General features: G+C 38.5%; 1 protein-coding gene across 4 annotated transcripts in view; it reads left to right on the plus strand.

Moving 5' to 3' along the window:
* HERC2 (HECT and RLD domain containing E3 ubiquitin protein ligase 2) overlaps positions 1 to 9734 on the plus strand; it is a 119746-nt gene extending 110012 nt beyond the window's left edge. For 3 of the 4 annotated variants that reach the window (XM_068395633.1, XM_068395635.1, XM_068395634.1), the window contains 7 exons: positions 3144 to 3285; positions 4076 to 4270; positions 4372 to 4484; positions 5392 to 5582; positions 7286 to 7391; positions 7929 to 8141; positions 8745 to 9734. In XM_068395633.1, the coding sequence (XP_068251734.1) occupies positions 3144 to 3285; positions 4076 to 4270; positions 4372 to 4484; positions 5392 to 5582; positions 7286 to 7391; positions 7929 to 8141; positions 8745 to 9017 (1233 nt within the window). In that variant the 3' untranslated portion in view covers positions 9018 to 9734. Of the gene's footprint in view, positions 1 to 3143; positions 3286 to 4075; positions 4271 to 4371; positions 4485 to 5391; positions 5583 to 7260; positions 7392 to 7928; positions 8142 to 8744 lie in introns of those variants that run through there. The other variant, XM_068395636.1, reaches the window with a different exon arrangement.
* Positions 9735 to 12584: the final 2850 nt, after the last annotated feature.

Genomic DNA, 12584 nt, shown 5'->3' on the forward strand with positions numbered 1-12584 from the left:
ATGAAAATTCTGTGTTGCTAGTAAAGAAATACTAAATTAAATGTGTAATAGCAAACGTGCGTGCCATCCTATTCAGTTCAGGCAGGATTGCTTGCCTTTTTGTTGTCACTTGATTAATTTGTATTTTAGGTCTGAGGTTTGAAAAAACAGTGAATTAACTATTGCTTTTGCAGACCTCCTACTCATACTTGCCTCTTTTTAAGAGAAGACGCAGTGATTTATTAACTTAAAACTTCTTGGGCATCTAAATTTCTTAGAAATCCATTGAATTAAAACCAGCTTGTGTTGATACAGAGCCTCGTATACATGAGGAGGACATGAGTGTGTCAGCCTTTCAATAAAACCTGAAAGAAATCTGGTGGATGTTTTATCCAAAGCATCAGAAGTATGGAGCATCAGAACAACTGGATTTTGAGATGCAGCTACCTTGGAGTGGGACGAAATACAGATTAGTGGGATGAGTCTGGCTTATTTCTGAATGAACAGTCTCGTGGATATTGGTGAACTACGTGCACTGTAGGGGTCTCTTTGCAGTCAGGGCAGGTTGCAAATATAAACTGCAGAACACCAAAGTGAAGGAAAGTATCTTGGGTTTCTCCAGCCTTATATTGACTTTCCATTTGTTCCCTCTCTATACTGGTGAAATGCTTTTTTGTAGTCTTACCCACTTTGTATGCATCTCTTGCAGCAAAACACATGGCGTTTTCTTGCATGCCATTTATGGATCTTCATCACATCTTAAATATACTTTTTCTGTAGGTGCCTAAGAAACGCATTACTCTGTGTACGCATATATGTATTGTGGTAGTGCTTGCTCATTTTTAGAGGCTCCTAGTTATTATAGATGCATATTTAAATATTATCATTAATATAAGAAAAACATATATTCAGTTTTCTGGCCAACAACACAGCCTCTTATGTATGAATAACTTAAGTAGATTTGACAATCGAATGTATGAGTAGAGATAGGATGCATTAACTACGTGGATTGCAATCCAGAAAAACTGAATTTACCAAGGCATTAGCTGCTGCTTCAGAAACAGGGGAAGAAAACTTTTTTATCAACAAATTTTGTCATTGATACTCCTCTGTCTTTCCATTTTCCTTTAAAGATGAACAGATACAATGCTGAGTAGAGACAGATGAACAATGAACTGTTTGAAATTAAAGATAAGTAAGGTATTGGTGGTTAGGGGAATGTAACATTCCTTATCTAGGGAAGAAAGCCCACAGGGCTGTCAGCTGAACTGGCAAGAATCATTCTGTCTAGCTGCAATGGACACACCTATTGTTTTTGCATGTTTCCAGCTCTAACAGTAAAATTACTAAGGCCTAATCAACCTCCAAATTTTCAGTTCAGTTTCTAAAAAAAATCATTACCATTGTGGTCAGCTGTGTTTGAACTAAGATTGTCTCAAGTAGTTATAACTATGTCAGGTCATACAAATTACCTAGAACAATCATTCAGCATTGTCAGGTCAGTTCAGGGCATGTAGTGGAAGCATCTAGATAATCAGATACTGTTTCTCATGTTTGTGCCGATCCAAGCATTAGTTGAAAAATTTCTTCTGTTACAGAGGCACTGGAATTTGCAGTGCTTACAAATGGTGATAGTTGTGGTAATCACTGACAGTTAAACAGCTATGTCACAGAGATAGGACCTATTGCAGAAGTTGCAGTGCAGCCTATCCTGGAACTAGTAACTCATTCTCCTTAGTGTTTAGGCATGTCCTGTTTTTATATCAGAAACAAGTTGACAAAGTAGGGGCTGGATGAGCAAACAGTGAGGTGGGTTGAAAACTGGGGCAAGAGGGTGGTGACCAGTGGCATGAAGTCTAGCTGAAGGTCAGCAACTAGCGGTGTACCCCAGGGGTCAATTATTGGGTCCAGTCCTGGTCAACGTCTTCATTAATCTAGGTGATGGGGCAGAGTGTACCCTCTGCAGGTTTGCTGATGATACAAAACTGGGAGGAGCGGTTGATACACCAAAGGCTCGTGCTGCCATCTAGAGGGACCTCGATCGGCTGGAGAAATGAACTGACAAGAACCTCATGAAGTTCAAGGAGAAGTGCAAAGTCCTGCACTTAGGGAGGAACAACCCCATGTGCTGGTACATGCTGGGGGGTAATCCAGCTGGAAAGCAACTTTGCAGAAAAGGCCCTGAGGGTCCTGGTGGACACTGAGATGAACATGACCCACCAATGTGCCCTTGCCACAAAGAAGGTTAATGGGTGTCCTGGGTTGCATCAGGAGGAGTGTTGCCAGCAGGTTGAGGAAGGTGGTCTTTCTCCTCTATTGAGGACTGGTGAGGCCACACGTGGAGTGCTGTGTCTAGTTCTTGGTTCCCCAGTACAAGGGAGACATGAACGTACTGGACAGAGTCCAGCAAAGGGCCATGAAGATGATTAAGGGACTGGAACATCTCTCCTATGAGGAAAGGCTGAGAGAGCTGGGACTGTTTAGCCTGAAGAAGAGGAAGCTCAGGGGGCGTCTCGTTAATGTATATTCTTGCATACCTGAAGGGAGGGTGCAAAGAAGAGGGAGACAGGCTCTTTTCAGTGGTGCCCAGTGGCAATGGGCACAATCTGAAACACAGGAGGTTCACTGTGAACATCAGGAAACACTTTTTCACTGTGAGGGTGACCAAGCAGTGGCACAGGTTGCTCAGGGAGGCTCTGGAGTCTCTGTCTTTGGAGATATTTGAAAGCTGTCTAGACATGGTCCTGGGCAGCTTGTTCTAGGTAGCCCTGCTTGAGCAGGGAAGTTGGACCGGATGACCTCCAGAGGTCCCTTCCAACATAAACCATCATGTGATTCTGAAATAGTTCTGGGCTCCTAATAGCCTGAGATTTTAAGTGCTTTCATCCTTCTGGAGAAGATAGGGATATGTAATAGGAGTCTGTGATATCTATAGCTAAGAATGGATATTAGATGGTACTGAAAAATACTGTAGTGCAGTAATTTGAAAGTTGATTCTTCATCTGTATATGTTACCTATATATGAGATACACTGTGGACCTCTGCAAATGTTTCACTGAACACATTAGTATTTTATAAACATTAATCTTATGGTCTGATCTGCACAGTGATGCCAGCTGAAATATGTTATTACAGTGACTTTTTATAATGTGCTTATTCAATAGGTAAAACGTTCTCGGAGTAAAGGAGGACTGGCTGGACCTGACGGTACAAAGTCAGTGTTTGGACAGATGTGCGCTAAAATGAGTTCCTTTAGCCCTGATAGCCTCCTGCTTCCTCATCGTGTTTGGAAAGTCAAGTTTGTTGGTAAGAGCATTCTCCACCCTCCCACCTATTTTGCACTTAAATATGAAGAAAACTGTAAAGTTACTTTTTTGAAGGACCTGAAGGAAGGAAGGGATATAGGAAAACAATGTATGTGTGTAGGCAGAGGAAGGTGCTTAAAATGTTAGGAAGCAAAAAAGCTTTTTTAAATGATTTTATAAAAAACCTCAAGATTAGTGGAAATGTGTCTGTAATTGTCCTCAGATTCCAGGGGCAACTCTTTTGCTTACGACAAACATTCTGCAAAACCTAAAGCTGTTTTTCAGCTGTCTGAATTGGTAAATAATACTGGCTGGCTGGTTTTACTGGTAGGGTGGGTTGTTTTTACAATTCACATATCACTTTGAGCTTTTTGATGAAAAATATTTTAGATTGAAGAGCTGTTCTGTCTACTGCATCTAAGATATATAAATTATATCTACTTCAAAATGTCACTTAGGAATCGCGTTGCTTTGACTTTCTCATTCTACCTCTAGTCTATTTTATTTTGATTAGTGTATAAAACAAAAATGTTAGTTACACTCTGGCAAAATAGTATTTTTGACACTGTGATATGTTGTATAATCTTCTAAATAATATGATTTACAATGAACTGGAAACACCCAAATATAAAGCAAAACATGAAGGATTTTCATATGAACAGATATGACAGTATAGCTTTTAGTAAACTTTTGTTTACTCGGTCATCCCCGTGGAAGGAAATACAATTTATTTCAATGCTTTGTTTATTTTTGAGAGAACCTTTAATTTTGATCCTTTTTTCTTCTCCAAGGTGAATCTGTGGATGATTGTGGTGGAGGTTATAGTGAATCAATAGCAGAAATGTGCGAGGAGCTTCAGAATGGACTGACCCCTCTGTTAATTGTGACACCAAATGGAAGAGATGAATCTGGAGCAAACAGAGATTGTTTCCTATTAAATCCTGCTGCCAAGTCACTCTTGCATATGAACATGTTTCGTTTTCTTGGTAATTTTGTAGCAACATTGTGACGTTCTATTTGCATTACATGATCAGAATATTGGGAATCTAACAAAAAAAATTTAAAAATACTATGTTTAAACTTACAGGTGTACTTTTGGGCATTGCTATCCGGACTGGCAGCCCTCTGAGCCTCAACCTGGCTGAGCCAGTGTGGAAACAGCTTGCAGGAATGAACCTAACAATTGCTGATCTCAGTGAGGTAAGTATGATGTTTCTGAGTAGGATATAACTTACAGAAGACAAGCAGACTCTTAGCATAAATTTTTCTCCAGTGATTGGCTTCTCTGGTTTCTATATATTTGTGTTTTGACTGGCCTTTTACATTTTGAGCCAGTATATAAGGATGGCTTATACTTATTGTTAAAACTATAAATTTACAAGTTGTTCAAAAGTAGTTAAATTAGCTATTTGAATTCTGGAGCATTCTCAAATCTTCTCATGGGTTTGACTAGACAAACGTTTGTGGTCGAACTACTGCTTTTCAGTAGGCCTTTCTGTAGCTGTTACTGTCTGTTGTGCCAAGGTGCAGTAACTTTGGGTGCACATGTCTACACTGTTTTGAAGTAAAAGAAAATTAGTTTAAACTACTACTGAAAATAGTTTGTGCCCACATACTGAACATCACAAACTTTCAATTTCTGTTTACTGAGCTCAGTAAATGTGGAGTAAGAGTTAGGTCTTTGTTACAAAGAAGAGTTCCTTCTCAAATACTGCCACGTAGAAATGTGCTTACTGTAAAAGCATTGAATCATTTACTTGTCAGTAAGGGGATTCCTTTTGTACCAAAACCAGCATTGGACTTTGTAGATACGATTATGTTTTTAAGCTTTAAATCCATTTCCTTACATGATAGAGTTTCTTGGCAAATGCTCCCCAAAAGAACTGAAATCTAGAACACATGCACCCTCCCACATCCCAGCATAATGAAATTTTGTGTAAAATACTAAGGCATTTTATAGCTTTGAATATCAGTTAGACGGGTTGTGGTCAGATATTTGACAATGCTTTTGGTAGATGACACATGATGCACTGCTTTTGGTATGCAAGAGATGCTGTTGTATAGTGCTAGTAAACTGACTTTAACTTGGGCTTATTATTTTCAAAAGGTTGATAAAGATTTTATTCCTGGGCTTATGTACATTCGAGACAACGAAGCTACTTCAGAGGAGTTTGAAGCCATGAGCCTCCCATTCACTGTGCCTAATGCAAGTGGTCAAGATATTCAGCTGAGTTCCAAGTACACCCATATTACACTGGATAATAGAGCTGAATATGTGAGGCTGGCAATAAACTACAGGTTTGTTGAATAAGTCATTCAAATTACTGACATGAATAAGCATTTGCTTTTAAAAAATTTTGTAAAAGCCTTTAAACAATATACTACTTTAACCTCTTATGTACAAGTATTTTAGTATTTTCATGAGATTGCAGTGTTGATCTTCTGATTTCTTTTACTCTCTCCAAGTAGAAAAGATTGAACTTAATTTTTAGGAAACAAAATAAACTAGCAGATGGAGCTCTAGATTATAATAGCTGTCCTGATAGAGCAGTTTTGGCAGCCAGTTTTACAGGTGGAGAAACGCCCCATCCATCTAGTTCTTTCCATGCGATAAATAGTAGTCTTGATCATGAAGTTCTTTGTGAAGAGAGCTTAGATATAGTACTACTGCTCCCACAGTTTTTCATATCATCACTTCCAGTCAAGAGCAGTCCCAGATGAATTCTTATTGTATTCTTACGTAAGTTGGAATACACAAAACAAAATGTTCATTCCCTGGATGCCATAAAATAAGTCTGACACCTATGTGCAGTCAGTAAATTCACCCACAGTTGCCAAAAGCTGAACATGGCACTGAAATCAGTGGGAAATAGTTGTTCAGTATTTGAGAAAACATGCCTTTGGTTACTTAAATACCTAGAATAGCTGATCTAGGCAAGTACATCTAAGAAGTAACCATAGGCATCTTGTTATGTGAAGCCTAGTGCTTATTGAACTATGGAAATTTAGATAATTTGGACAAGAAACCGATTCATAGTTGTTTTATTCTCTCCACCATAGTTAACTGTTTCTTTAGAGAGCGCTTGAGCATTTATCATCACTATATACTTGCTTATTAGTTTGTAGTTACAGTGTCTGCCAACAACTACTTGGATTACAGTCTTTGGGTTTTTTGGTTGGTGTTTTGGGTTTTTTTTTCCCTATAAATGGTTATGAACCAATACTTAAACCTATTTTTGACAGCAGAGAGGAATTCCATTTCATTTGGAATGGATAAATGATATGTCTATATAAAATGTTACATACCAGGTTTTTTAATTATATGAAGCCCTTGAAAGATACACTAGCAGCTGAGTAGAATCCATGTGAAAAAGTGGATGCATAAGATCAAGTTTGTCCTGACATCTTTGTTTATTTTGGTGATGACAAGCCTGAGGACAGGACTTGTCAATGATATGAATCTCTGCTCTGGAGAGCTCTGTAAAACATCTCAGAAATTATTTGACAGGAAAAAAAATGTAAAACACAAATCATGGGTGGCAGCAGAAGCAGCAAAGTGGTAGACTTATCTGTATCTGTCTTGAAATACAACAACTTCTGTCCTCAGACATCATGTTTTAGTTCACACCCATTTTTCTTTTACCGTAATGTCTGTCTAGTGTTGGGAATGTTTGAGAGCAGAGTTTCAAAGCACAGCTCTTTTCCCAAGAGCATGTTGTTTCCAAATGGGGTATTGGTTTGTTCTTGCCAGGCACAGCACATGAGTAATACTAGAAATAAAATATCCTAAACGTCGGGAGGTATCTCTCTATGCTGAGCTTGCTGTGCAATATCAGTTGGTGTAGAAGCTGCTGTAAGTCAAGTATCTTGTGTGACAAATGTTTATTAACGTTCCTTGTCATATAGCTGGAGAGTTGAGGAAAATACTTAAAAGTTTGCATGATGTTATAGTAATTGCTAGAAATGCCGTTCACAGAAACTCTGAAAATGTGTCTCTGCAGACTTCATGAATTTGATGAACAAGTTGCAGCAGTTCGTGAGGGGATGGCCCGTGTTGTTCCAGTTCCTCTACTTTCGCTCTTTACAGGATATGAACTGGAAACTATGGTATCAGTTTCTGTTTTGCTACCTCTGTCAGACTAACTTAGAGTGAGATTCTTCACTTGTATCTTACTAATCCAAAACCCACATTAAATACTATTTACAATGCTGGCTCTGCTATTGCAAACATTTTGTCCAAGGAAGAGTAGAAAATGTTAATTGCCCTCTTGGTGTTAATAAGGTTATTTCGATCTAGTTCAGCAGTGCTGTAATGAATTATTTCTGGAAGAAACAAACAAAACCAAAAAAAAAACCCCACAAAACAAGGACCTAGGAGGTGAATTGGAGATATTTGTCACAAGTAAAATGTTTAATTCTTTATATGATTCAGGAATATGGAAGAAGGTTCATTATTGTCCCCTGATGGGAAGATGTATATTTAGTATCATTGTAGTGGGAGACTACACACAGCACTTCAAATATTTGAATGCTCATTTTGTCAGCGTAAAAGCTGGTAAATATTTTAAGGGAATGGAGGGAACAAATCACCTGTAATTGATTTGATTAGACTTTTGTAGCCTATCACTGTATCTTATTTTTCAGGTATGTGGAAGCCCAGATATTCCACTTCACCTTCTGAAATCTGTAGCAACTTATAAAGGTATTGAGCCAACTGCTTCCTTGATACAGTGGTTCTGGGAAGTGATGGAGTCCTTCTCCAATACAGAGCGATCTCTCTTCCTGCGTTTTGTGTGGGGCAGAACAAGGCTGCCCAGGACTATTGCAGACTTCAGAGGGAGGGACTTTGTTATTCAGGTAAGGCATATGGGATGGGGTGTGGGGTTTTTATTTTAAAAAGCTGGTAGTGGAGAAGTAGTAGCATGACATAACAAGAGAACAGGCTGATTTCATTAAACTGTTTATGCAACGTTACATTATAGATTCGACAGTGCAGTAGGGACCTGTAATGCGTATAAATATTTTTCTCTCTTGACTGGGGCAAGGGGATATTAATTTCACTTCCCAGCCATTTGCTTCTCTGGATTTTAATAGTTGTCCACTGTCAGTCATCAACTGGTTTTGCTAGTGTTTATTTAGCATTCAGCTCAGTAATTATTTCAGCTAAATTAAAAAACCACAATCTTGAAATCATATTTTGATATTTGCTGAAGTCATACAATCTTTTTTAGATTGTTCCCAACAACATATTCATAATTGAAGAAGCTCATATATGTCTGGTTTTATTTATTCACTTGGCGTAGGGAAAATGGATTTGGTCTTTTCGTTGTTCTTATAAGAAACTTAGCATCAGAATCACAAATCTAACAAGCTGTTAAAAAAAATTCTCAAGTATTATTTTGATATTTAGTTGTGGTTTGGACAGTGAATCAAAAATATTATGCTTTTTGTTTTCAACAGGTATTGGATAAATACAATCCTCCAGACCACTTCCTTCCCGAGTCGTACACTTGCTTCTTTCTCCTGAAGCTGCCCAGGTATTCCTGTAAGCAAGTACTAGAGGAAAAACTGAAGTATGCCATTCACTTCTGCAAGTCTATAGACACTGATGATTATGCCCGGATAGCGCTGACAGGAGAGCCAGCAGCTGATGACAGTAGTGATGATTCTGATAATGAAGATGCAGATTCTTTTGCTTCAGATTCTACGCAGGACTACTTAACAGGACATTAAAAAAAAATAATATAAGGGGTGGTTGTCACAAGCACTGAGGCAAAATGCCAAAATGACAATGAAGCCACGGACAGTTTAGGTCTCAGAATATAGAGTATGTAGTCAGAGGGGTGGTAACCTTCTGAACATGGGGAAAGTGTGTTTGCTACTCACAGTAGGAATTAAGGGTTACAGCTTAAACCATCAGCTTAGAATAAATGGCACAGTATATGGGCATTTAACATTTATTTTAAGAGCTGAAAGTGGCCCCCCATAATGCTGCACTACATTTAGAACCTTTGTGTTTACTGAAGTGTTGTAAATGTTTATATAAATATGGTAGTGCAGCATCCGAAAGGCAGTGAAACCTTTAAATTGTGGGTGCAATAGTTTTTTCATATTAAGTGTTGTGTTCTGTGCATCTTCTTGATTGTATATTGGAAATACTGTGCAGCAACTGAATAGTATTATAAATATTTCAATTAACTTTACTAGAAGTTTGTTAAAAATTTTTGAACATTGAATTAACATTATTCCTTGAAATTCTTCTATAGATAATAAAAACGGCCAATAGTTTCACCTCCACCCCTGGTTTGTATATTTTAGCTTATGCATTATTTATCTCAAATTTGATACCTTTCTGTGAACAGCATCATAATTCTTATCATGGAAAGTGTACTGTATATAATTTGTGCCATGTAAATGCAAAAGTTATAACTTCCCTCCAAATAAAAGTTCTGCCACAGAAAGAAATAGTATATGTTTTTTAATAGTAATGCAGCTGTTACATGGGATGAACAGCTCTACTAAGAAATGTTTCTGCAATTTACAGCTGTTGACCAAACGCTGCTGGTGCTGCTCCACCAGTATGTAGCTATAGTAGGTGCATTGCCATAGGCAGAACGTGAGCTATATGTAAACTCAGAGCAAGTCTACACAACACGTTAATGGTAGCGATTAGGTATGCTTTCTTTATGCATTTGTTCCTAATGCTACTGTTGTGAGTAATGGTAAATCTGTTCTTGGACAGTAGCCTGTTTGAGTAACTCACTGAAATCAAGTGGCATTCAGCCAGGTATTATGTGTTTACCACACAGTGTGTGCACTAGATTTTCAAAATAGGAATAACATTTAGTTGTGCAAAAGCACTAATATTTTACTTTAAAATCCGGTGGAAGGTGACGCCATACCATTTCTTCACTAATTATTAGGACAGATGTATGTGAATATTTAACATTTTACAATTCAGAGTTGATTCACGTTTTTAGTGTGTGCATTTGATTTCTGTTCCAACTTCTGTAAATTTAAATATTAACTGTGGTCATGAAATCAGTTTTCTGAGACATGCTTGATATTTCAAAATAGTGTGAAACTACCTATTTGTTGTTAAGCTGTCACAGTTTTGGAATTTGGAGCTTTAGAGGCCTCTGTTTCATGCTGAAGATCTCTTGCGATAAATTCTCCTGACCTGATCCTCTGTCTCGCTGGAGATTCCAGACGTCAGGCCTGTGCCCTGTCCTCCAGATTTTCTCTGTCTGCTGATGAAAAAAGACGAGACTTTTTTTAAGTCTTAAAAAAGCTGCAAAACCCAAAAGCCTTAAGCAAACTCTTTTTGCTGCTGAATTGAATTTCTCCCAAGGTAAAGAGTGGAGACTCTAGTACAGAAGTGCTGGTGTGGTCGTCTGCTGCCCTTTGCCACAGTAACACTGGAGCCCTGTGGGCATCCAGCTTGATCAAAGACATTCTGTCGTCATCAGGAGATGTGATGGGTGAGTCATGCCCAAATGCCACAAGCCCAAGGACTGAGATGGAGTTCAATTGCCGTTCTTGAATTTCAGACCCCGTTTTCGGGAGCATACGAACTACTATGTTATAGAGCAGTTTTATAATTTGCTTAGGAAAAAAAAAGAATGTCAGTTTTTCTTCCAAGAAAAGCAAAAAGGAAATAGTCTTTTTGTAAGGCAGCAGTTTATGTTGTTAATTAGTGAACCTGCTTAAAAGAAGGTTTTATGCCTCCTCCTTGGCTTTTCTGTCCTGACAGAAGTGTCTCAGACACTCTTTTACAGTGTGAAATGCTCGTCACCTATGGCCTGACTTAGAGCATTTCTGAGTAGCCCGTTGTTCTTGAAATGCCATTGTTTCAAGTGGTCAAAAGCCAGGATTTGCTCTTAATTGGCTTTTAAATGCAAATTCCTAATCTGAGAAGGAAAAGGACTCGACCTTGCAAATGAGGAATGTTTTGCTAGTGCTCCTTTCCCTTCTTCACGTATTACTTCCCTGTGAAACCGAAGATGATGGTTTCATTTATTATAAAGCTTTACCATTATGAAATTGCGGAAGACAGAGAGAAGAATCTCTTCCCATGTTCAAAATTACTCTTTGTTGCCCAGGTAAATTCCTGATGCCTCTAAAACCACCTAATGACTGCTAAACAACCTGTGAATATGGAGAGAAGGTCATTGAGTCCCATCAGGGAGTTTAGGGGACAAGTACCATATTACTTTTATAATCGTGGTATTTGTTCCTAAACATTGTGTTAGTCAAAGGAGTCTTCAGGCCAGTATATATAGGTACTCGCCTCCCCTGCAAGCATCTTTATCAGCAGACTACATGCAAAACTAAACCATGTGCAGTACTCTTCTAGAAAAAAGGGAAGCAGTGGCTTCCAAAGATGTCATTGATAAAGTATTTTCACTTTTTTAGCTTAAAGAAAATGTACAGGTGTGTAGTTTCCTGTCGATATTGCCTTTCAAGGTTAAGCTCCAGATGAATCTTATGGTTAAAAATTATGGTGTTAACTAAAACATACCAACATGATTCTTTTACTCAACTGGGGCTCAAGGGTGTGAGATTGGTGGAAAAGTTACTCTATCGTGGAGTCATGTCCTTACCTTAAGTGAAAACTGCAGCAAAGCAACACAACTGTGAATGTGAGACATGAACTATTTGTGAATCGAAGCTCCTAATACTTGGAAAAGATTCTGCTGATTCGCGTGTTTGTCTCAATTGTGAATGTAGATGGTATGTCTGTGAGGCACTGTTCTTCAGCTTTGCGTTTAGTCATCTGATGGCCAGCAAGTAAGATTGTGCAAAGATCTCGCAGAAACACAGAGTAGAATTGTCTCAGTTGTTTCCTGACTCTGGTCATCCTTGATCAGCTCTCTCCAGCGAGTTTGGGTGTGGTGCGCTGGCATCATGACCCGAAAAAGGTTTCAGAAGAAGCATTTTGGGAAGTTTGGAGGATGTGGAGTCACGCACGTGATATAATACAAAATCCTCTAGTATCCTCTAGTGTGGTCTAAAGATCTCTTTTGTAGATGGGTCAGCATTAAGTAAAGAGAAATTAAATTCTCATTGGGCACTTGCATATACTCACTACTAATGAAAAGCCTTAATAGGGATGGGGTACAGCACTTACAGAAAATGTTAAGTCTGAGATGGGACTACACCTTATTTCACTGTGACAATTTTATCAGCGTGAATGGGCAAAAAGTGCCAATGTGGTTTGGTCTCGGTGGTCAGCTGAGCTTTGTTATCCTGTGTAGCAGCAACTCATAGGAAAAGAAAATGCAAGAGAGTGCAAAATCA

This window comes from Nyctibius grandis, chromosome 2 (assembly GCF_013368605.1).
Source record: "Nyctibius grandis isolate bNycGra1 chromosome 2, bNycGra1.pri, whole genome shotgun sequence".
Taxonomy (NCBI): Eukaryota; Metazoa; Chordata; class Aves; order Nyctibiiformes; family Nyctibiidae; genus Nyctibius; species Nyctibius grandis.